Genomic DNA, 25,515 nt, shown 5'->3' with positions numbered 1-25,515 from the left:
ATACAACACTAATGGTCTTCAGCTCGTGTTAATGATAAATAGTCGGAGGAATGACTTCATGTTGTTCAATATTTGTTTAAATTATCCCATCAGCACTGACTATTTATATTCTTTCTATAAATAAGGGTTCAGTCTTCAATGGTACCTTCGTTTAACCCTAAATACACTTCATTATAAAATAGAATACAAATTCAGAGCACCTTTTAAACAACCAAGTATCCTTTCACTAAAGAATAAAATAACAAATTATATATCTGTGTGTGAGTTAAACTGCAGAATAAACATACATGCTTTAAAACGCATGCTTCTTGGTTTAATAAGGCACATTTTTATCAGGGTTTAACCCTCCTGTTGTCTTCAGGTCAAATCTGACCGATTTACTACTTTCATCAATCATAACTTTTTTGTTGTACATTCGATTGCATTAAGGCTTTATGATATCCTTCACAGTAGATATTTGAACATATAAAATTGCTGATCACCACTTTCATAGAATTTTGGATGATTTTGTCAACTTTGTAACACCCATGGTGTTCCCGGTCAAACATGACCACCATAAAGAAAAGGAATTAGTAACCATCCGGATCAGATAAAACACACACACAAACACCCACACCCACACACACACACACACACACACACACACACACACACACACACACACACACACACACACACACACACACACACACACACACACACACACACACAGAACAATTTGATACATTTCCCGCTCTTATATGCCCATCCCCCCACATGGATCACACCTGGCACACGCAATACATGTTCAGTGTCTATTCTTTGTATATTTACTGCAGTTGTTCATGTATACCTGTAGTCTGATACAATATTTACAGTTTGAAAGGGTGTTAAAATGAAATTTGGTGATGATTAATGTTTTTTGTGTTAATGTAATAGCAGTTAAAACAGGACCGGTCAAATTTGACCGCGAACACCAAAGTAAGGGGGGGAACTAAGACAATAGGAGGGTTAAATAACTAAAAAGCACATTATGGGTCTTTTTGGGAAACCTATATGGGAGAGTCAAACCAATCAGAGATAATCTGTACAAATTCAATTGTTTCTTTTACGTGCAAAGATTATTTGTGTCCCTTTTTAACATGCTTTAGATATGCAAGATTTAAAAGAAGTTTGTAAATAGGTTGTGTATTTTAATCCCATATGTAATAGACCATGTGTTTGGTCTGACACAAATACAAAATAAAGTAATGAAAAATTATTCCTTCACTCCATTACAGAGAAGATCTTTCTTGTCCAAAATACAAAATGCTCGTTAATGTCAGGGTAGAAAAGTTTATTTTAAAACAACCGATCCAGTCGCACATTGTGGCTGAGAGTATTCACTCAGCTTTCCTCAAGTTGTCTGCACACAAACAACCGTCTTTCAATGCGATAAAAAACACTAATTTCTTACAAATAACATAAGTTAAAATCTAGCCGACTCTACAATATAAGATAAAGACATAAATACAAAACACGTTTAAAAGGTAAACAACAAATAACTGCACATTAAAAGCAACAATAACGGTATTCATTATTCAGGTCTAGTCTTCAGTCAGGTCAGCTTCTGTGGGACAGAGAATATGAATCAGGGATGAGCTCGTCCTCTTCATCGTTTATTTAAATCTTTTAATGTCAGGGGTGAAATTGATTGACTGATTGATTGATTGATTGATTGGAATCCGAGACTCACACGGTGATCCTGCAGTTCCTGGCCTGAACGTAGCCTCCTGTGTATCGGATGTCACAGAGGACCTCGTTGTTGGAGAAGTCAGATTCCTGCACCGCCTGAGAGGGGTTCACCGTCACCTGAGAGAGAGAGGGGGGGGGGAGAGAGAGAGAGAGAGAGAGAGAGAGAGAGAGAGAGGGGGAGTCTGATCACTGAGGAACAAGTCGACTCGAGTCACTGTTTAACGACTCGGAAAATGTACTTGACAAAAGAGAAGTGACTCAAAACACGACTTTGACTTCAAAGTTAAAGACTTGTGAGTTGCCTTGAATTGAGAAATGGCTGAAATGACTTAGGAATCCTTTGCCGCTCACTTCACATCTGCATAAAAAGAAATCAGTAAGAAATCACAAAAAGTGAATTAAGACTGACTTAATTCACCCTTTTCTTCACTAATCGACTGATGAAGACTTTTGAGTTGCCTTGAATTGAGATATGGCTCAAATGACTTTGCAGAGATGAACGATTTAAATACATCGACCTCCTTTCCAATCCTTACTTAAACATGGGGATAACTACGGTGGCCGACAGGTGCAAACGGTCCAAGACATTTAAATCTGGAGAAATGTGCTGCAATTCCAGAAACTGTGTTATTATATAAGCAGAATTGTGCCAAGAAACATGAAGGAACATCTTCAACAACTTGAGGAAACATGTGCAGCGCTGCAAGAAACTCAAAACACAACAGAAACCATGGGGACACTAAAAAGTGACGCACACAGACAGAAAGTTGGCTAAGCCATGTTTCCTCCAGTTTGGTGAAGATGTTTGCATATGTTTTGGTACATTTGTGCACACGTTTTTTTAAACTGCAGCGAGTTTCTCCTGCTGGAAGTGTTTTTGAACACGTTTGCAACTCTCTCTGCCACCTTAGAAAAACATATGACAAGAGCTTTGACTTTTTGAGACAACAACGTTTTCCCAGGAGCTCTTCAGGGCTGAGAAAGGTGACCTGATTTTGGGTTTGACTTCCCTTGAGGGCACAGCCAAACATGCGCAAAATTAACATTTACCTCCCACGTACTTCCCTTATATGGAAGCGACAGTGGGAACAAACACTTACTTCCAGTGGAAAATATATTCCTTATCTTCTCATCAAGTCAAGTTAAATTTTGTGTAATTTCACACATTTTAAAATCCAGGAAAGTGACCGTCTTTCTTTCAACTAAAGATTCACTAAGGTTAAACTTGATGTGATGCAAAGATGTTTCCCGACATGAAGCAAATATTATCCATCACTTCTGCATGCATAGAAAGGAATTGAACAACATGTTTGCGTGTGTGAAAGGACTCAACTTTTTACCAGACTTGATAAGGAAAAATTACTTGTACACTTGTTTGAGACTAAATGACTTCACATGTCTGCCTGAGAAGCAGCTAAATACTTCCTTTGATTGCAGTGATATGAACACATGCTGTGAAGTTAATAATTCATGGTGATTGGAATGATATATATATATATATATATATATATATTATCAGAGATGGCAAAAGTACACCCATCCTTTACTCAAGTAGAAGTACAGATATTCGTGTTTAAAAATACTCTGGTAGAAGTAGAAGTACTGACTAAACTTCTTTACTCAAGTAAAAGTAAAGAAGTATGGGCTTTGAAATGTACTTAAAGGGGACCTATCATGCAAAATGCACTTTTGTACGTCTTTTATACATGAATATGTGTCCCCGGTGTTCCAGGGAACTCACCAAGTGTCAGAAAACACAACCCTCTCTATTTTCCTCCATACCCAAATCTCTAAAAAAGGGGCTGCAACGGATCTGATAAAAACTGATCCAGATTTGAACACTGTCCTGACGTCAGGACGGTGGCGCTACGGCTATTGGGCCAACTCCACCAATCAGGAGGAGACAGCCACGGCCATTGCTGTTCGAAAGCGCTGGAGACGCTGTAGTACATATGCCAGACCTGTAGATGGTGCTGTTCTCACTGAATCTGCCCTTGCAAAAACAGAGCTAAAAAATGTCAAATTGAGCAAAATGAGGCATGGCTAAAATGCATGATCTGTTTGGTATTTTGAAGAAAAAAAAGTATAAATATGCCTTATATAGGTATGGTCCTACACTATATTATTCAAATATAGCATGATAGGTCCTCTTTAAGTAAAAAGTACCCATAACTAGCAGCTGTTTTAAAGAGTACCTGACCTCCCTTTATATTAATAGAACAATAATGTCATTGTTAGCTAATGAATGTTTCCATGCTGAACAACGGCAACATGACAACGTTTTCATTGGTCCCTCTTCTTTAGAGAAGACCAGGAAATGATGGATACACGGATCGTACAGGTATTTGGGTTCAAAATGTAAGAAGTCAAAGTAAAAAGTCGTCAGAAAAATAAGTAGTGGAGTAAAGTACTGATACCAGAAAAATGTACTTAAGTACAGTAACAAAGTATTTGTACTCCACTACTTCCCACCTCTGTATATTATAATAAATTGTTAATGTTCTCCCACCCTCAGGATGTAGTTTCCCGGTGGAACGTCGGTGATGTCGATCCACTGGCAGTCGATGTTGGCGTGATACGTGTCGTAGCAGCCTGGACTGAGACCCTGAGGAGAACCAGATTTAGCTGATAAATAAATAAAATAATGTCTAGATGTTTAGAAGAATAAATAAAGGATGGACTGACCTGAGTGTGAGCCGTGCAGGCGAAGCGCCGCCTGACCCCCGGGTCACAGGACGTGTCCTCCAGACAGAAACTGGCCTTATGTCCCTCAGCCACCTTCTGACCCGAGGAGACGTCCAGCAGGTCGTAGTTACTGAACGCCTCCATGCTGTGGTAATGTCTGCACACAGGGGGGGAGGGGGGGGGTATCTTTAATTATAAGTGTTATAAAAATATCACTCGTCACCGGCTTGAGCTTCAATCTCAGGATCCATGTATTTCTGATCCTCTCAAGAATGGAAGTAGTCATCACATACAGAGCATCAACTAGTTCCTGAACAGTGTCCTTCACATGCTGATATCCAAGAGAGGGAGTTACACAGTCACAAGATGGAGGAATACCGGTTCTTCTAAGTAATCATACATCCAGTCATGTTCAAAATACTGAGTATTTTCTGAAACTGTTGATTTCTTTTCTGAAAATGCTGACTTTTTCTCAAAATTCTGACTTTTTTTCTCAAACTTCTGACTTTTTTTCTCAAAATCAAAAAGTTTTGACTTTTTAACTCAAAATCTCAAAATTCTGACTTTTTAACTCAAAATCTCAAGATTCTGCCTTTTTAACTCAAAATCTCAAAATTCTGACTTTTTTTCTCAAAATCTCAAAAAAGTAGTCATCACATACAGAGCATCAACTAGTTCCTGAACAGTGTCCTTCACATGCTGATATCCAAGAGAGGGAGTTACACAGTCACAAGATGGAGGAATAGAAAGCAGTATTCAATGTTTACTTCAGATTAGCTCCACGTCAGAAATGATCATGCTTGTCATATGTCTATCTCCATAGAGGCTGAATCATCATGTTAATCACATAGCTATCATATGCCTAAAACAGTCCTGATGCTCTTCTAGGTAATCATACATCCTGTCATGTTCACAGCTACAGTTGGGATACCTTTGTTATCATGTTACTCTGATATTGGAAGAGAACATTCAGTATTTTCACAACAATAAGTAAAAGTAATACGTAGAATGTGTTACAAGGAAGAGTCCAGGCACAGACTGGTTTGGTATGAACTCACTGGTGGCAGCTGTGCCACTCCCACTCGTGTTGAGGCTTTACAGGGAGGAAGTCTGCGGTTCCCTGGTTCTTCACTCGCTGAGGGAACCGCAGCAGAACCCTGTAGTCCAGGTCTCTGACGCTGGGCTGAGACGCAGACCTGAGGAGAGGAAGAGGAACCAAGATTACAAAGAGGTTCACCTTTTTGTTAGTGAGATCTTCAGGGTTGGGGAAGCTAATTTAAAAGCTTTGTTTCAAGGACTGTAGTTGACAATAAAAGCCTTGAATCTTGAATTAGAACAATCATTTATTTCCTTTTCCCGCCCAAATTCATTTGTAGTTTCAGTTTTCTTACAGAAATAAAGGCGAAAAAGGAATTGAATCACTTTGCAAATATGAATGTTTTTGGACCCCCCTCAAGCAGCTGCAAAATGTAAATGAAGTACATGTTGAACTCTGCAACACTGGATATCTCTACGGTAAGATTACATAAAATAAGATTAGCAGCGGTGCAACAACAATTAAGGAAGTAGTTTAAAAAAACATGAAAGACATCCTGAGATGTAATAAAATTGTTGCACATATGATGTAAAAATATATTGCGCAGGATATGATATTGGGCATGAATACATGAATGAATTTGAATGTATGTGTGTCCACTGGCAGCTTCACATCACCCTCACACTGCACATTAACCTCCGTCTCCTGAGTTTACATAACGCTGCATCACTCTGAGGTTTTGAGTCACCTCAGGAATCCTCTGCCGTTCACTTCACAGATTCTTTTTATTTGGAAAGAGCCGCTCAGATCAGAGGATCTCAGCCGCTCTGCTAAAGAGTCCAGATGGGAGCCAAGCCAAAGTACATCCCACTGTGGCAACCTCACAGGAACTAAAAGATCATATTTCTTTATTTTAAAGTATTGATGTTTGTGTTTAAAACCTTTTATTACACAGTAGAGAGCTTGTGCATAAAGATTGTCAGTCAAAAATCATAACAAAAGTGAATTAAGACTGACTTAATGTACCCTTTTCATCACTAATTGACTGATGCATTTGATCTTGATTTGACTGACACATCAAAGGGTCCCTATTCTGCTCATATTCAGGTTCATATTAGTATTTAATGTCTCTACTGTGATTTGTCTCCGTGCTTTAATGTTCAAAAAGCTCTTTATTTTTCTCACACTGCAGCATCTCTTGCAGACCATTTACATGCACACAAACCTCTAGAACACACTAGAGCACATGTGTCAAACTCAAGGCCCAGGGGGCCAAATCAGGCCCTTTGTGGATTTAATTTAGGCCCGCAGGATAATTTAAAATTATTATTAGATCTGGCCTGCCGGTATATTGCACGCACACCTTCACTCAATCCTGAGGATCTCCTCAGCTCAGAGCCTGAGCCCAAACATTGATGACCTTGCACCCAAGATGAGATGCCAAGTATCTGGCTTGAACTAGCATCACAGAGCAGCACACTGAGTTTACATGGATGTTTCCTTCTGCACTTTCTTTCTTGAGACAACAGGGCATGTTTGGTTTGTTCTTTGAGGGAAATAGTTTTGTTGAAGCTGTTGTTGGCCTGTGGAAAAATGTAATCATAAGAAATGACTCTGGAAAAGCTGCAGATAGAGCCATAAGAAATGAATGCAACTGATTATTTAATGTTTAATGTTGTTTTTACAGGCAATCATTTAAGCTGTGTTAGTTCCAGGTTTAATATGTGCAATAAGTTCATTTCAATAAGTTTTGCAATAAACATTGAACAAGTCCGGCCCTCGACTAGTACCCATTTTTTTATTTTGGCCCACTGTGTATTTGAGTTTGACACCCCTGACGTACAGAAAAGAGGAAACCCCAACAAGCAGAATAGGGCCTCTTTAAGGTGGTGTGGTTTCTAACAAATAAATGAATGTACCTGGAGAGACAGTTTTCTTCAGCAGCACAGCGGAGTGCGTACATCTGAACCCTCTGGATGTAAGAGGCAGCCTGGATGTAGTACGGGTCAGGAACCAGGTCTGGGAGACCTGCAGGAAAAATAAATGAAAATAATGTAAACTGACTCAACTAGAAATGCATTTATTTTCCATTAATACTTCCAAAAAGTAAGGTCTTCAAACTTGTTCAGTCTTCTGGAAAAGGGGAGGAAGCGTTAAAATGCATAAACAATTTTGAAGTTTAACTTCTTATTTACTTTGAAAATTGAACAATTATCAATGGAAAACAAGTATTTACCTTTGTACCTAATTTAATTTCAAATACTATTAACAGCAGAGTTTGACAGTTTATTAAATGGAGAACTTTTAGTACTTAATACTCTCATAACTTCATTATCTTCTGCACCACTGCTGGCCAAATCCTGCACTAATGGCTCACTTCCAGTCTATTAAACTGCCATTAACTTCAATTAGGCTCCGAGGCTTTCATACTGCATATAATAATTATATCATTAGTAGAAGACCAACTCTGACTCTCATGAAAATGAATTAGAACAAAATATCAATTATATTTAGAAAATGAGCTTGGGTCATCTTTGGTTCAAAGTAAGGGCTTCAAGCTCTCTTCTGGAAAACAGGAGTATAAACGTTTCAATTGATAACCCTGGAATTATTTTAAAGTCTTATTTAATCAAGAATGATGTCGTGTTACTTTGGTTAAAGAGTCTCCTGTTCGCCTCACCGTTGTGGAAGAACCTGGTGCCATACCCCGGTCCTGGTGGAGGGCGCGCAGTGATCCTGTTCCTGCGGTCTGCCGGGTAAACATCATAGAAAACGGAGTTCCTATGATGGATACTGTGCGGATCCCGAGCGTCCCCAACACTCGGAGTCCTGGTTGTTTCCGGCCTCTGCCTCGGGAAGTGAATCTCCACCGCGTTACTGGACAGAGCTGTGGGGGGAACACTAGATTCTGGAGTGTTTCTGGTCAGGGAGTGCGCTCTTTGGGCACTTTGAGCGTCTCCAACAGAGTTTTGCGATGCGTCAGGTGATTCTGAACGTGTCCTGTGCGTAAAGTCCGGGGATCTCACCGGAGGAGTTGTGGTATGGTGTGGATCACTTCCAGGTGTGCTCCGGCCTCCTCTTGGGACTCCACTGCCGGAAAACTCCTGGATGGAGGTGAAAGCTGCGGCGCTGCTGTTGGATACCGCCTGTTGCGCACGTTGTCCCGGAGCCTCTCTGGTGGACCCGAGGCGCGTTTGGGGCTGGTTGTGCGTCCCTGGTCTTCCCGAAGCGAGTAAATACTGACCTGCATCCACACCGAGCACCGACACATCCATCTGACTCACCTCGTTTTGGATAGAGGGACCTGCGGCTGCGTCCTGGATCTCTCCATGTCTGGTTCTGGCGGGTCTTCTGAGCCCAACATGGGGGTAAGGTCGGTTAAAACTGTGTCTGGTTGTCAAGAAAAGCTTCGTTCGTCCCCTGGTCTGCGCAGGTGTGTGATACTGAGTCCCCGTGCTCAGCAAACTGAACACCTGGCCGTTATTCTGCCACTGGAACCGGTGCTTCCATGGCCCTCCAGGTGTGCGTAAATGGTGCTGACCGGAACAAAAACACACCAAAACATCCAGCAGGAAGATTAAAACCAGCACACACTTCTCCATGGCTGAAAGTCTGCAACACTGAGACATTAACCACGAACATTTGGGTTTAACATCCTGATGGGGGGTGTTTTACAGACGACCCCGTCACGCATTTGCGCACAGCATCACCGCAGAGAGAGAGGAAAGACGTCTCCAAATGTTTGTAAAGTGAGGTAATGTCAGAGGAAAAGGGCATTTATTCAGCCATGCACAGCGAAGGAGATGCACTCAGTTAAACCGTTTCAGCACCAACGAAGAAGACGAAATATACTTTTTTTATTGTCTTTTATTTAAAAATGTTTGATTTTTTCATCGATCCAAGTTATTAAGCAAAAGCAAATCTAGAAGCTGACTGAACTTATTAAACAAGACATGTTTTAAATGTCTAATCTATTTATTTTTCCTAATATATATTAATATTACTTATATAACTTATATATTTCCCTAGTCGTGTTAATAATTTTAACATAAGATTTTGGGGACTGATTATTGTATATTTGCTGTTGTAAAGTTGGACACAATGTTTACACCAAAACATACACTCATACAATTATTGAGATTTGTAAACACAATCCTCCCCCGCCGCGCGGGCTGTTGCCTGCTGACTGAGGATAGGTAGAGCTCTCACCACAGGATGGCAGTGAACCCATGAGTGAACCCTTTCTGAGAGACAGATCTACTTTCATCAAAGTCTCGTGACTCCTGCAGACGTCCTTTCTTTTTCCAGCTTTGAAACTGAATGCATTAAAGTCAGATATGAGCGTGAAAACAAACTCATTAACCTCACTTAAGGTAAAATAACTTAACATTCAAACTTCCCCTAAATGTGTTATCTCCTGCTCTTCATTTCTTTCTTAACTTGTGATGTGTGACATATTTCAGAGTCAGGTTTATTTATATTCTTTAATCACTGTACAGTTTGAATTGGCTGCAGACCATTCATATTCCTAAGGGATGTAAGCGAGGTCTGTTCATTAGGTTTATGTGCTCCACTTTATAATATACTTTTTTTTTTCCTGGATTAGGAAAAGTCTGGTGTCTGCTTAAAGAAAGCACGATGTATAAATATAAAAAAAATTAAGTCATACACAATCATTTTCGTAATAAAAATATAAGAAATTTGAAAAAACACTAAAAAAAGTTAATGTAAAAAAAAGTTACAAAAAATGTTTTCAAGATTTGCGATTAAAAATAAATACATTTAACAAAAATAAAAGTCTAGAAATTAAAGAAAAAACAAGTAAGTCAGACTTTAGATTGTATTTTTCAGCGAGGGGCCGATCCCGAGGGGCCGCTGAAGGAGGAGCAGCACCTCGGGACCAGAGGTGGTCAGAGGTCACACACCCCTCTGAATACACACACACACACACACACACACACACACACACACACACACACACACACACACACACACACACACACACACACACACACACACACAGCAATTCCTTTCAACAATCTGAGTGAGGGTAAAGCAGGAGAAACAGGACTAGGGGAGAGTGTGTATGTGTAATAATAATAATAATAATGCTAATAATAATCAGTAAGTAAATAAAAGACGTTACCTTCGTTGCTCTCTTCCAATCTTATTTTAAGTTTAATTTGATAACCATCTATAAACGATATATAAATCAATACAAACATCATGTAACAGTTCACTTTAGAGCAGAGCCAGAGCGTCTCATACCAGCACATGCTCTCCTTGTTTGGTTTGCACCTATTCAAATAACAGCCAGTCTTTGAGTTCCTAAAGACATCAGCTGCAGTCACATCACTCGTCATGAGTGAGTGTGTGTGTGTGTGTGTGTGTGTGTGTGTGTGTGTGTGTGTGTGTGTGTGTGTGTGTTGAAAGTGGAGGAAGAGGACGTGCAGTAAAACACTGCGACATGGACTCACGGTGCTTAACAGCAGTGTGTGTGACGGACGTTAGAGCACACACACTAGGGCTGGAACATCACTCACAATGTTGACCTGAATAAAAGTAGTGAGACACAGGTGAGACGAACTCTGTTTCAATGTAGAATTATAATTAAATAAATTGGTTTTCAGCTTTACTCAATTATTGTAAGTACAACTTTGTGGTATTTGTACTTGTATTTCCATCTCCTGCTACATAAAACTCCTACTCCACTACATTTTCTTCCACCTCTGCACAAAGCTACATCACAATGTACGGGAAGTGCGTACATAATGCAAACACTGTAAGGTAGCAGCAACGTGTGACATTAGATGTTCACGACCTTTTACAGCCGATTCATCACACACACACACTCACACACTCACACACACACACACACACACACACACCACACACACACACACACACACACCACACACACACACACACACACACACACACACACACACACACACACACACACACACACACACACACACACACACACACACTGAATGAGGTCTAGACAGGATTGATGATTAATAAAGTACGTCTTCTTTTTTCTATTTTACAGAGGTGTAGTATACTCAGATCTCAAACTTCATTAAAGTAACGCTCAAGTGTAAAAAAAAATATGACTACAAGTAAAAGACTCACATTCAACATTTTACTCAAAGGTCACCTATCATGCTATTTTTAGGCAATAGCATAGGTCTCAGATATACAAATATATAAAAAACATGTCGATGAAGTGTTTTGCTCAAAATACCAAACAGATCACCCATTCTAGCCATGCCTCATATCCCTCTATTTCACTTCCTGTTTCAAAAGTGCTGATGTGGGGTATAAAGCAAAAATAAATGATAACAAATAAAAAAGGAGGGGGCTGAGCTCATGCGGGACCCGGCAGCTACTGTCTAAACTAAATACTGCCGTGATGAAACGCCATATCATGGATTATCAAGGATTGTTTCTGAAACAGTATGGAGCTCAAAGGCTTTCTCTCTTGCCGGTTATACCACAAGGTGAGTTCCTTTTTATTTCCTGCTTCTTCACACACATGCTCTCCAGTACAGGTTAGCTCTGAGTGTTAGCGATGCTAATGTAAACACCGACCATATTACGTCCAAAACAGTCGGGCATTGTTTCTGATAGCAACGTTTCTGATAGGGCCGTGGGTCCACATTTCAGATATTACGTCATATCGGACGCAAATCTGGATCAGCTCCGTTGTAGCCCCGTTTTTAGAGATTTGGGTACGGAGGAAAAGAGAGAGGGTTTTATTTTCTGACGCTGCGTGAGTTCCCCGACACACCGGGGACACATATTTATGTATGAAAGACATCAAAAAGTGCATTTTGCATGATAGGTCCCCTTTACAGGGTTCTTGCACCTTTTCCAAAGTCAAATTCAAGCACTTTTCAAGCATTTTCAAGGTGCATTTCAAGCTTATCAAGCATCTTACAGCTGTTGTAAATTACATATTTATATACACATACTTATCCTCAAATGATTATTTCCCTACCTCACATTAAATCAGATGTTCTTTATGCTATAAACAACCAAATGTGTGTTTCGTGATAGCATTCTACATGAGGATGATAAATTAAAGAAAAAGAAACAAAGTGTAATATTTCAAAATGAGTGACCCATCTGTAAGTAGACTGGGCATCCCATATAGAGAACCGCAGTGACGCGTCCTAAAACCCGGAAGTAAACTTCTTCCGGTTCCTTCGACAAAAACGCAATGCAATTTCTCCATAGGATTTTGGAATATCCACATTTCTTATAATTTTCGAATCATAAATCTATCGATCATAAATCTATCGATTAGATTTATGATTAGAACATTATAAAAGTAGGGTAGACATGTGGAGATTATCCGGCTGAACAAAACGTGATCCGTCTCTTAAATGTGTCTCAACCACAGACCTTATTTCCAGCTATTTTCCTAAATCCTATGGAGAGATTGCATTGCGTTTTTGTCGAAGGAACCGGAAGAAGTTTACTTCCGGGTTTTAGGACGCGTCACTGCGGCACTCTATAACCTGGCTGAGCCAATATACAACAATCCGCCATATAACTTTTCAATACATTCTTTATTAACATGTTTCAGGTCCTTAGGTTGGCAGTGAACATAAGGCTCTCCCAGGTTAGGCCAAAGGGTGCATTATATGCACACATATACTGTATAAACTCAAATGTGAATTTTCCTTCACATTGAATCAGCAATCAGAAATTATGCAAATTAAATCAACTTTCAATCAGTCTTTGAGCTCCTTGAGTTCAAAAAGCAAACAGAAAACCTGCACAGAACACTGCACTGAATCATTCAAGGTAAGGCTAAACAGCATACGGCCTGTTAGGGAGTGTCTTTCAGTTCCTTGAGTTTGTCCGTTAGCTGTCTCTCCAAAGTCTCCAGATGTCTTTCCTTTTCCTTAGCAGCTCTTCCAAGGCCATTGGGCTTGGAGATGAAGCTTAGTTTTCTTTTTATGCAACTGTGTACTACTTCTACTCCACTACAGTTCAGAGGTAAAGGTGTACTTTGACTCCACTACATGTATTTCCCTTTAGTTACTTTACAGATGTGGATGAATGATGTGAAATATAACCAAGTGTTAAATCAGACTTTAGTTACACCTGGAGTAAATTCACAAGCTACCCTGCAGTATACAAAGTCATTCAAACTAGCTGCACCTTTACCAGCTTTTTTTATTTTTTCTAAATATTTTTATTCACATGGAAAAAAAGAGTAACAGTGCATTACAGCAATTAAGGCATTTTCATTTTTCCCCCAAAATACTCCTTACTCACTTTCCCTTAACCCCGCCCCATCCCAACCACCCCTCTCCCGGAGCACTGAGGCAACAGTACATCAATTACATACAAAATGATAGATACAATAATATACATGCACATACACATACCTGCATACATACATACATGTACACATACTAACACATATCCAGGGATGTCACACGGGCTGCATGTGTGGCGGACAGGGGAGTAATCATATCGGAATTATAGACAGATAAAGGGAGAATCCCTACAGCGACACCATATCAGGGGGAAGACGGTCTACATAGCTGATCAGTGGCCTCCAATGAGCGTAAAACTTATCTGAGGAACCCCGGAGAGTAAACTGAATTTTTCCAACTTTAGAAGAGACATAGTATCACGCCACATTTTAAAAGAGGGAGGTAAAGGAGATTTCCACAAAAGAAGGATTTTCCTACGCGCAATCAAGGAGGTAAAGGCAATGACATTGGTTTGAGTGTTTGTAATGTTGATTTCATCTGGGGGCCTACCGGAAATAGCTATATGAGGGGATGGAGAGATCTTTACCTTTACCAGCTTTGAGAACACTTTAATGATCAATCATTATAAAACATATCATATATATTATTCTGAAATGGAGCCTCAGTGACCTTTGAGATATAACCCTCTTTCAATCCGAAGAAAACATTCCTCATCAAAGACACATTCACCTCCGACAGACTTTCACTTTGTGGACTAGAGTGATCCTGTGGATGAACTCAAGAAACACTATCTCCGCCTACAAGGCCTTCCTCTTCCCTCTTTTCCCAAAGTGCAGCCTCTCCTACTAATAGGTGCAGATAACTTTCACCTCATTACCCCGACCAAAAGAGTCTCTTTGGGTCAAATTTGTCCGGTAAAATAAATTCTGTCCGGACATTTGACCGGCGAGAAAAAATCCTAGCGGAAACCCTGACGGGAACGCTCCTTCATACCTCAAGGAACTACTCTCCTCACAAACCTCCATTCTACAACCAACCATCTGCTTCCCCCCTCAGCACCAAACTCAGCACCATGGGGGGGGCTTTCTGTTCACCCGTGGAATTCCCTCCCAGACAAACTGAGGACTCCACAGACCACTGACTCCTTTAAGGTGCCGTTTACACGAGGACAAAACGGCTTGTATCTGCATAGTTTCTCTTACGTATAGCCCTATTATTTACACGAGGCCGTAACAAACGGACCCCACAAACAATAACGGGTCCCAAGGTGGATAGATTTGCAAACGAAACTCTCTGGGGGGTCAAACGTGTCCGTGTAATCGCCTCTATACGAATATTTCCTGAAAAAATAACGATAGCCCCACCTCTCCCCGCCTCTGCTGCTCACTGCTGTAGCATGGCCAGTAGCCATCTGTAACGATCAACTATCAAAAATAGCTGTGTTAATTAAACGCACAAGGGGCTCTTGAATGAAATAATATTATAAAAGGCAAACCAGAATTGTTAACGCCCAATATACTCCTTAAACAAAATAAACAGAGTCAGATTTCATGCATTGATCCATTATATTGACAATTTTCCAGCCAAACAACACAAACAAAATTAAACAGTCCGCTCTGCGATACACCAAACTTGTCTTTACTGCCTAATCCAGGCCATTATTGTTCATTGCTCCTGCGCCCGTCGGCGGCAAAAAGAGAAATGTTTGTAGGCATATGTACTACAGCGTGTCTAGCGCTTTCGAGCGGTCTCGTGTGGAAGTACAGCGCAACTTACAGTCCCGGCATATGTACTACAGCGTTTCCAGCGGTCTCGTTTGAACAGACACGTTAAATGAAACGAATGCATGTGAACGGAAGACTTTTTTGAAAACGCATACTGTGCATAAACGCAAACGTTCCCGTGTGCACAACACCTAAGAAGGGCCTAAAAACCTTTCTTTTTTTAAAGCCTTTTATTAAACTTGTGTTTCTTTAAAAAAAATAAAATAAGTATATGATGCCCCTTGTAGCACTTTGAGATGACTTTTAGCAATGAAAGGTGCTTTACAAATAAAATGCATTATTATTATTCTAATTATTATCATTAGGTTGGACACTCCAAGGGCCCCCCCTTTTCAGGAGCCATCGGATGCCCCCCAGAGTCTCTTCACCCCAACTGGAACCCCCGATGCCGAACTCAGTCGTCAGGTGGAGAAACTATGGCAGATAGGTGTCCCTCCCCTTTCAGGAAGAGCCAGGCATCACCAGATCCAAGCGCCCCTCCAGTCCAGTGGACCCCATTCCAGCAGCTCATTGACCGGGTCCTGCGTCCCACTCTCAGGCTGCAGATATCCGGATGACTACATCGTTCAAAGTGAGGTGTTGGGGCAGGTAAAGGCGGGGCTCCAAGCTAACCTGAAGAAGAGTGAGTTGGGGTATCTGGGGTCGATGGAGTCTCCTCTTTGGTGCCGGGATGGGTGGGAGGTGGTGGTAGGTAGCAGCAGGTGTATGTGCAACACATCTTTCTTCTTAAGAAAAGCTTTAAGTACAATTGATTGTTTTTGTTCATTTAATATTGAGGAGAGCCAACAGGAAGTCTCTCATCAGCTGCAGCCTTCTTCTTTATTTTCCAAAATGCCTCCACGCTCCTCTTCACGTCTCAAACTCGCCCCGTGATGAATAAACTGAGAACAAAGAAAACCTGAGCTTACAGATTTGTCTGGAACACCAGAAAAACGTGTTGAAACCTCAATAAATAAACTTCATACGGTACGACCTCTCACCTTTCTGTGTGTCTTCACTTCCTGTCACCTGAGAGGAGAAGGAGAGAGAGAGAGAATAATGATGATAATTAAACAAAGAGAAACAGCCAGAATGATGAAGAGAGAAAGAAGAGTGTTGTTTTCCTCTGAGGTCACGCTCCATTAAAGAGTTTCATATCTTGATGAATGGAGGATATGGTTTCAGTACTCACAGGTCTTCTGGATCGTGGCTCTGATCGGCTGATAATCAATCCTGTAGAGATGAACACAATCCAACAGTTTAAGATCCAGTTTAAAATAAGTGTTAGTTCTTTGAGTCAGCTTCAGAGTCCTGATCTCATGCTTTACATCCCATCATATCTTCTCTGCAAACACTACGACTGCCTGCCACAGCTCTCAGCTGCATGACAGGAAGTAACCACTCATTGGTCTAGAACAGGGGGGTCCAAACCTTTTTCACCGAGGGCCACATACAGAAAAATATATAAAGGTCTGGGCCGCTCTCTAGAGGTATGTTGCCTCATAAGTTCAGTTATAAGTCAGGAAACTCAATCAAATGAAGGTAAAGGATGCTTGTTACTTGAGGATGCTTTAAGAAACAAAACAGCTCTCAGCTCTCCAGAGGGTTTACTGTATTCTGTCAGCAGCTCATTCCTTTAAACAGGAGCTTCAGATTGATTATAATTACAGGAAATATGAAGGGTTTATTTCACGCTTGTTATAAAAATAAGTTATTGGGCTTTTTTCTTATCAAGTTAGATTTGTTAGGAAATGTTTTCAGCTTTAATTGACTGAATTTATTTTAAAGGTGTTCTTATTAACACATGAATACTACTGTGTAATATATGTGTACATATATATTTAAGAAGTACAATATAAGACAAGCAGAAGTTTCCTTTGTGGGCCATATTCCATTATACTTTCAGAATTTGCTGAGGGCCGATTCCGAGGGCCGCATTTGGCCCCCGGGCCGCAGTTTGGACACCCCTGGGCTAGACACTAAAAACATCCCATAAGAACAGACTACCTTTCCCACTCTTCTGTAAAACCCCATATGTCTGTCAGAGACTTGATTACTAAAGTGTGGCTTTGCATGTTCAGCTGGCCTTCTATAGTTGATGGAAGAATGAAAGAGCCTGCAGTCAGTGGGTAACATCACTGATCTGTTTCCCCCCAGTGAGAGAAACACCTCCCTGTGGTTCATACAATACTGCTGAACCAGCAGAGACCTCTTACTGACATGAGAGTCTCCAGTCTGCAGTCTGGACTCTTCAGAAGATCTCTCAGCAGCTTCACATCTGAATCCTGCAGATCGTTGTCTCTCAGGTTCAGCTCTCTCAGATGGATGTTGGACTTCAGAGCTGAGGCCAGAGCAGAACAGCTGATCTCTGACAAACTGCAGAGCCTCAGACTGAATAAAGAAAACATGATGAGGATACAAATCTGTTTATAATCAGATGTGTTATTCAACATTGAAATGAATGGGAACAAAAACATGTCTTCTTCAGAAAGTTAACTTTATCCTGTAAAACTAATATTACTTCAGATGAACTTTATTCAGACGTTATCGTTTACTAAATATTAAAAACATAGATTTACTTTTCCCAACTAACATCTATTACAGTTCCTTTAAGAATCAGTCAACATTTATCTCTGCAGTTCTTACTTTAGTACCTACAAATGAAAGTATGAATAAAAGAACATTTACAACTTTATAGATGTAAGTTAATTATGTAGAAGAATCAGGTTGAATAACTAATGAAACATGAGATCTCCAGCAGTAACAGAGAGTCAGTGAACTGACCCGAGAGTCTCCAGTCTGCAGTCTGGACTCTCCAGAAGATCTCTCAGCAGCTCCACTCCTGAATCCTTCAGATCGTTGTGACTCAGGTCCAGCTCTCTCAGATGGATGTTGGACTTCAGAGCTGAGGCCAGAGCAGAACAGCTGATCTCTGACAAACTGCAGCAACTCAGTCTGAATAAAGAAAACATGATGAGGATACAAATCTGTTTATAATCAGATGTGTTATATCTCTCACAGGCTCCGCCCTCTACTGGACTCTATGGGTACTACCTTATCCCGCGTGCATTCTCCCACTGAGACTTCTATAGACGTAGCCGGCCCAGGGCGGGCCTACCTGAATGCGCGCGCATCACACCGTATAAAAGGAGGCCTCGCCTCCTGACTGCCATCCTTTTTCTCTTCAGCTAAGCGGAAGTGATTCCACAGAAGACGTAAGACGTATTGAAGTGAAAGTAATAGAGAGAGAGTATGGCTGGACCATAGGACCTGCCCGAATTGTCCGAACCTGATTTCGCGAGCCGATCCACACCCCCTCTGCTTCACGTGTTTGGGGCCCGACCACGCGATGAGCGGTATGGGCTCGACGCCGGCGTGCTCGGCCTGCCAGGCGATCCCGCGGCGCACGAGGGAGCATCGTGGGCAGCACTTCCTGGAGAAGATTGCCCCGCAGGAGGAGTCGGAGGAGCTGGATCTCGACGTCGTGGACATGGGCGATTCGGGAAGCGAGGGGACATCGTTCCGGTTCTCCCTGCCGTGGGGCCAGACGGTCCCGGTTCCGATGATCGATGACGAGGACGCCTCGCTATCCGGAGGTCCAACTCTCAGGTCTGCGCGGATGGATTTCCCGGCGATGATGACTCTGGCGGCGGAGCGTGTAGGCTTACCGCTCGCCCCACTGCTGCCACCGAGGCCTGTAAACCTCCTGAGATTTACGGCCCGGTGCGTCCGGCGCAGCCGACCTTCGTTTCGCCCCAGCTGCCAGAGGTATGGCGGTGTGTGGAGGCGACATGGCAGCAGCCATTTAAAACGAAGGCCCCGATAGCCGCCATGGCGGGTATCGTTAAGGTGGTGGATCGCTCGGACACGACATGTCCAGGTGTGCCCCCCCCCTCGAGGAGAGCCTGGCGGCCCATCTGCTTCCGCGGCTGGTTGGGCGGAGGGTAAACGTCCTCTGCCCCGCTGCCCCGGGACCGAGACACCTGGAATATCTGGATAAGTTGTTCAAGCTCGGTACGCAGATGGCGGCTGCGGCCGATAATCTTGGCGTGTTGGCGTCTTCCTGATCACCCTCAGGCAGACGCCCCCGCCCTCCCGTCTCAGGACGAGAGCGATTGTTCGGACCACGCTGTTAGTCAGATGAGTAATCTGATTTATGGCGTGGCCACCGCAGCAGGGCGGATGATTTCCCTGGCCACAGTGGCGTCTCGTCACGTGTGGCCAGGGCTCACGGCCCTATCTAAGAAGGACCGAGAAGATCTCCTTGGAGCCTCCGTGTCCACGGAGGGGCTCTTTGGGTCGGTCTCCTCGGTCACCCAGCGCTTCAGCCGCCTAGAGGAGGAGAGAGTCCAGCTTAGCCGCATGCTATCGCTGGCTCCTCCTCAGGCCCCGCTACGTGCCCCCCTCGCGTTGCCATGCAGGGGAGGGAACGTAGTACGAGAGTGAAGCGGAGGGAGAGGCGCCGGCACGGGGGTCCCGTAGCTGCAGCGCCCTCCACCTCTACGGCCCACCCCGTGGCACCGGCATACCGGCAATCACGGGGAAGGGCTGCCCGACCGAGGCAGGCTCCGCAACAGCAGAGCACCCGGGTGGGTAGCTCCATCTTCGCGGAGTTATCTGCCTATTTAATGGCCAGATCTCTGTCAAAACTTTTAAAATAAAGATGGTGTTGATCTGTATCCAAGTCTGAGTGTCCTTTGTTTCCACAATACACTTGCACATGTTGATGACTGTACAAATTCCCCACTCGCCGCCCCAGCTTATAGCTCCCGTTAGGGAGGAGGCTAGTGGGAGTGCGCAGATGAGAGTGATAAACCGCAGGCAGCACTGTTATAGTGCGATGTGGGTACAGGGACATTATGGCCGACGTTTTTCTGTTAGAAAAACATTCTATGCCTGAAACTAAGACTCCAAATAATGCTGTTTACTATAGTGATAGGGGCTGCATTATAGCAACGCCCGCACTTGTAAGGAGGCGCGTGGCGGTGCGTTCAGGGGCCTTAGTAAAACACACTACGCCTGTAAGAACTCCGGTTAATGCTGTTTTCCATAGTGAGGAAAATAGCATTATGACGACGCGTGGCCCCCCCCTCGAGAGCGGGCCGCGGTGCGTTCATGGACAGAAGAAGCTCCGATTAATGCCTCTTTCTTTCTAATGCTGCGTTCACACCGGACGCGATGCGATGTTTGGGGGCGGCGCGATTACATGTAAAGTCAATGCAGAGACGCGGACAGACGCGAATTCGCTCCGACGGCGCGCATGAAGCGGTGGACGCGGCGCGAATCACGCGATTGAGGCGATTGAACGGTGCCGCGTTTCAATTTTTTCAACTCGAGCGTCAAATTCACGTGACACGTTCTCGCGGAAGCCAATCAGCGGTGAGGATCTCAGCCGCCGTCACTGACGTTCAACCACACAACATCAGCCGTTAGCTGTTAGCAGTTAGCACACAGAGCTCACAGCTCCTCATATCTGTTCAGAAACTGGACAAAAGTTACAAACAAGTAACAAGTACAAACCACAGACTGTCTGTGCCATGGCGAATACAGTCGCTGCTTTATTTATGTCTGTAGGCCGTTGTTATGAGTGTGGAATGAGCATATACAACGTTAGCTTAGCCTGGTCGACCCGATCTTCATTCAGAAAACAAGCATTTTAAAAGGTGTTTTGCCTGCCGTCTTGTCTGCAGACTTGTCAAAGCATTAATTCATGGTTGTTACTAACCGGTATCAGTATGTTGTTACTTCGGCATCATTTAGAAACGTGTATTACAATTTAATCACGGTAAAATATGTTCATTTGTTGTAGTTGTAGCTCCCGAGCCAGCGCGTCTTGTTTGAACGATGCGAGTAAACACAGCTGGCAGCCGCGGTGAAACTCCAGCGATTAGAGCGATGCGAATAGTCGCATCGCGTCCGGTGTGAACACAGCATAAGAGGAAGCAGCATTATGGCGGAGCGCGCGCTCTCACGGGAGCATGCCGTGGTGCGTTCAGGTACCTCAGTGGAAAATCTGCCGTTTTTTTCTCTGAGTGGAAACTGCATTATAGAAAAACGGCCCTTTCTGTGTCAGCCCTCCATGGGTCAAACTTCCTTTTATGGAGGGTTTGACGGCGGAGTGGGCCACCAGAGAGTACCACAGCTTCATAGCTGCGGCCCCACAGCTGAGGGCTTGCCCATTAACACAATGTTATGGGGAATGGAAACTCAGCTGTGTACTGACAAGGTGGATGGACAGGACGCTGAAACGGGGCTATTCACTCCAGTTTTGCAGCATCCCACCTCCTTTTATGGGCATGCGAGAGGTAAATCTGTCTTCCCAGGAGGAGATGGGTTTCCTCTCAGCAGAGATTCAGGCTCTCGTGCAGAAACAGGCTGTGTCTGTTGTGCATCCTCAGCACAGAGAGAGGGGTCATTATTCCATGTATTTCCTGGTTCTCAAGAAAACAGGGGAATTCAGACCTATTCTCGATCTCCGGGGCCTGAATCGTCATATTTCCAGCAGGAAATTCCGCATGTTAACTGTGAAACAGTTACTAGGGCTTGTGCAGCCAGGCGATTGGTTCACCACCTGAAAGACGCATACTTTCATGTGGAAATTGTTCCAGAGCACAGAAGGTATCTGCGTTTTGCCAGGGAATAGCCTACGAATACAACAGGCTGCCGTTCGGTTATTCCCTATCCCCACGCACATTCAGCAAATGTGTGGCCACAGCGCCTCAACCGCTGCGCGCACACGGCATGAGAGTTTTCTTTTACATAGACGACCTCATAGTCATGGCTGGGTCCCGGGAACAGGCAATGTTTTGCACAGCACGATTGATCACACACCTAACCAAATTAGGTTTTGCGATCGATGGGAAAGAAAGAGCACCCCCATACCTCGCCAACAGGCGTTGTATTTGGGTGTGGTGCTCGATGCAGACGCGCTGCGTGCCACCCTGTCAGAGAGCAGACGTGCGCCCCGTCTCAGGGCGGCGCACAGGCTGCGACAGGGGGCAACAGTGACAGCTTTAACTGTCATGCAGACTCTGTGTCTCATGGCGGCTGCTCACATGGTGGTCCCGCCGGTTACTACATATGTGCCGCCTGCAGAGGTGGTTCCCCAGCCTGCGTTTGGAGGCACAAACGACGGCTGGTGACCATTCCTCCCCCCCCCTCAGTGGGGGCAACCTCCGGTTTTGGGGGTCTCCGGACCACCTCCGGAGGGGGTCTCCACTGGGACGGGTGACCTCCTACATCACAGTGTTCACGGACGCGTCCGGAACAGGATGGGGAGGGACCTGCCTGAAGAGAGCTATAGGTGGGCGCTGGGCTCTGACAGAGTTTCGATACAGCAACCTCCTAGAGCTACGGGCAGTAGTGTTAGTCCTCTGGCATTTCATGCCCCTAATTCAGGGGAGACATGTAATGGTCAGGTGCGACAACAGCACCACAGTGGCTTATATCAACAGGTAGGGCGGAGTCCGCTCCGCCTCCTTGTTGACCACAGCGGAGGAGCTGTGGTGATGGGCCTCAGAGGTGGTGTTATCTCTGAGAGCCCTCCATGTCCCGGGACTGGAGAACAGAGGGGCCGACCTCAGGTCGAGGGGCGGCCCCCTGCCAGGCGAGTGCTTCACCCGGAGGTGGTGAAGCAGATCTGGGCCCAGTTCGGGAGAGCAGAAGTGGACCTGTTTGCCAGCCGGCGCAACAGCCGCTGTGCCCTGTGGTTCTCCATGGCCCTGAGCGACGACCCGCCCTTGGGGGTGGACGCGTTTGCACACGAGCCATGGCCAAGGAAGCTGCTATACGCCTTTCCACCGCTGAGTCTCATTCTCCCTCTCCTGGGGAGAGTGAGGCGAGAACGTCTGGCAGTCATTCTGGTAGCACCGAATCGCGTCCGGGCTCCGTGGTACTCAGAAATGACACAGATGAAGGTGGGCCAGCCCTGGGCGATCCCCCAGTTCTGGGGGGGCGATGTCTCAAGGGGCAGGTGCAATCGGGGCATTACCCACTCTGGGCCGTCCTCTTCAGGCTTGGCTCCTGAGAGGGACAGACTGAGACAGGGTGGATTGTCTGACAGCGTTATTCAGTCTATCCAGGCAGCTAGAGCAGAATCCACCACAGCCTGTTACAGGCCAAAGTGGCTGAGATTCCAGCATTGGTGTGAGGAGCGGGGAATAGAGCCCCTATCTTGTGAGTTGGGCTCTATTTTATCCTTCTTACACTTACTGGTGGACAGAGGGCTGGCGCATTTCACAGTGAAAGTGTATGCAGCAGCCATCTCGTCCTGTCATGAGGGATTTTGGTGGCAGGTCAGCCTTTAATCAACCACTGATGTCGGGGTTTTTACAGGGGGTTAGGAGACTGCCCCTGTAGTGCACGTCTCCACCCCGCAGTGGGACCTGCCCCTAGTGCTCGAGGCTCTGGCCTCGGGACCATTGAGCCTCTGGAGCTCTCCCCTCTGAAAGCATTGTCGTGGAAAACAGCTTTGCTTCTTGCCTTAACGTCAGCCAAAAGAGTGTCCGAGTTAACTGCTCTGTCGGTGCACCCAAGTTGTTTACTAGTTCTGGGTGGCAGGAGCGGCGCGACACTTAGACCGAACCCCTCCTTTGTGTCTAAAGACCTAAGGAGTGCGTTCAGGTCGAGGGCTATTCAGTTAGGGGGTTTTAGTCTCCCCCCCATGGGGGGCCAGGGAGGCTAAACTGCACCTCCTCTGCCCGGTGCGTGCGCTAGCATGTTATGTGGAGCACACGGCTGCCCTTAGACGCACCGAACAGCTGTTCGTGTGCTTTGGGGGCGGGGTGATCGGGAAAGCTCTGTCCAAGAAACGCCTGGCAGGCTGGCTCTGCGAGTGCATTGCACATGCCTACGGACAGGCAGGGAGAGCCTGCCCCACGGGGATTTGTGCGCACTCCACACGGGCTATAGCTGTGTCAACAGCCTTATTCAACAGTGTGGAGGATTTATGCACAGCGGCGTCTTGGTCGACGCCTTCGCCTTTCCTGGGCCCTCTGGGGGTCCCGGGATAGACAAGGGGCGCGCTGGACGGCAGGAGGGGGATAGCCCCCCCACATTTTTAGTCCTCTCACACTCTGCACGGGGTCAGTGCTTGAGTGTGAGGCATGGGCGCTGGCGCTCTCCCTGTTATCCTTAGGGATTCAGGAAGGCAGGTGCGTAGCAAGCCCATACGGGGCCGAGGGGGCTCTCCCCCACCCGTCTATGGGCTGGGGGGGGGGGGGGCGGCATTGTTTTTTGAGCACACTTTCTGCGAGGTAAGCGCAGCAGGGTGTGCTCTGTCAGCCGCAGCCCAGATTTGTCCTCGGTCACAACCGGGTTAAAGGAGAGGGTGGGGCAGCAGCTGCTGACCAGAAAAGCCGGTCAGGGGCAGTAGGGTGGATTGGTGTTGGACGACAGTGCGCGTATACATCAGGGCTCCACCCACTGTACCCATAGAGTCCAGTAGAGGGCGGAGCCTGTGAGAGATATAACGGGGGGTTACGTATTGTAACCCTAGTTATATAAACACAGGCGGAGCCCTCTACTCAGGGCACTGTCTGTCCTGTTCCGCTCGCTGAAGAGAGGTATGGGATGGCAGTCAGGAGGCGAGGCCTCCTTTTATACGGTGTGATGCGCGCGCATTCAGGTAGGCCCGCCCTGGGCCGGCTACGTCTATAGAAGTCTCAGTGGGAGAATGCACGCGGGATAAGGTAGTACCCATAGAGTCCAGTAGAGGGCTCCGCCTGTGTTTATATAACTAGGGTTACAATACGTAACCCCCCGTTATTCAACATTGAAATGAATGGGAACAAAAACATGTCTTCTTCAGAAAGTCAACTTTATCCTGTAAAACTAATATTACTTCAGATGAACTTTATTCAGACGTTATCGTTTACTAAATATTGAAAACATCGATTTACTTTTCACAACTAAAATCTATTACAGTTCCTTTAAGAATCAGTCAACATTTATCTCTGCAGTTCTTACTTTAGTACCTACAAATGAAAGTATGAATAAAAGAACATTTACAACTTTATAGATGTAAGTTAATTATGTAGAAGAATCAGGTTGAATAACTAATGAAACATGAGATCTCCAGCAG

The 25,515-nt window shown here is 44.7% G+C and overlaps 1 protein-coding gene, 1 long non-coding RNA gene and 1 pseudogene across 2 annotated transcripts; all 3 read right to left on the bottom strand.

The window, feature by feature from the left end:
* Positions 1–1,710: 1,710 nt before the first annotated feature.
* On the bottom strand, positions 1,711–9,036 carry loxl5a (lysyl oxidase-like 5a). The gene is made up of 6 exons (XM_034149772.1): positions 8,115–9,036; positions 7,354–7,462; positions 5,457–5,594; positions 4,399–4,555; positions 4,223–4,318; positions 1,711–1,830 (listed from the first exon to the last, which is right to left on the bottom strand). The coding sequence occupies exons 1-6, from the start codon at positions 9,034–9,036 to the stop codon at positions 1,711–1,713; spliced, it is 1,542 nt and encodes a 513-aa protein (XP_034005663.1).
* Positions 9,037–15,913: 6,877 nt separating this feature from the next.
* Positions 15,914–16,694, bottom strand: LOC117497770. The gene is made up of 3 exons (XR_004557460.1): positions 16,627–16,694; positions 16,436–16,463; positions 15,914–16,336 (listed from the first exon to the last, which is right to left on the bottom strand). It is a non-coding gene; the product is annotated as an uncharacterized LOC117497770 (long non-coding RNA).
* Positions 16,695–16,844: 150 nt separating this feature from the next.
* LOC117497708 overlaps positions 16,845–25,515 on the bottom strand; it is a 29,054-nt pseudogene continuing 20,383 nt past the window's right edge.

The sequence above is a fragment of the Trematomus bernacchii genome, unplaced genomic scaffold (assembly GCF_902827165.1).
Source record: "Trematomus bernacchii unplaced genomic scaffold, fTreBer1.1, whole genome shotgun sequence".
Classification (NCBI taxonomy): domain Eukaryota; kingdom Metazoa; phylum Chordata; class Actinopteri; order Perciformes; family Nototheniidae; genus Trematomus; species Trematomus bernacchii.
This window is presented reverse-complemented; position numbering and strand designations above follow the sequence as displayed.

Coding starts and splice junctions, on each gene's coding strand:
- loxl5a (XM_034149772.1), bottom strand. CDS start 9,036: ATGGAGAAGTGTGTGCTGGTTTTAATCTTCCTGCTGGATGTTTTGGTG. Junction 4,556..5,456: donor GAGTGGCACAGCTGCCACCA/GTGAGTTCATAC, acceptor CCCTGTGTGCAG/ACATTACCACAGCATGGAGG. Junction 1,831..4,222: donor CGGGAAACTACATCCTGAGG/GTGGGAGAACAT, acceptor TCTCTCTCTCAG/GTGACGGTGAACCCCTCTCA.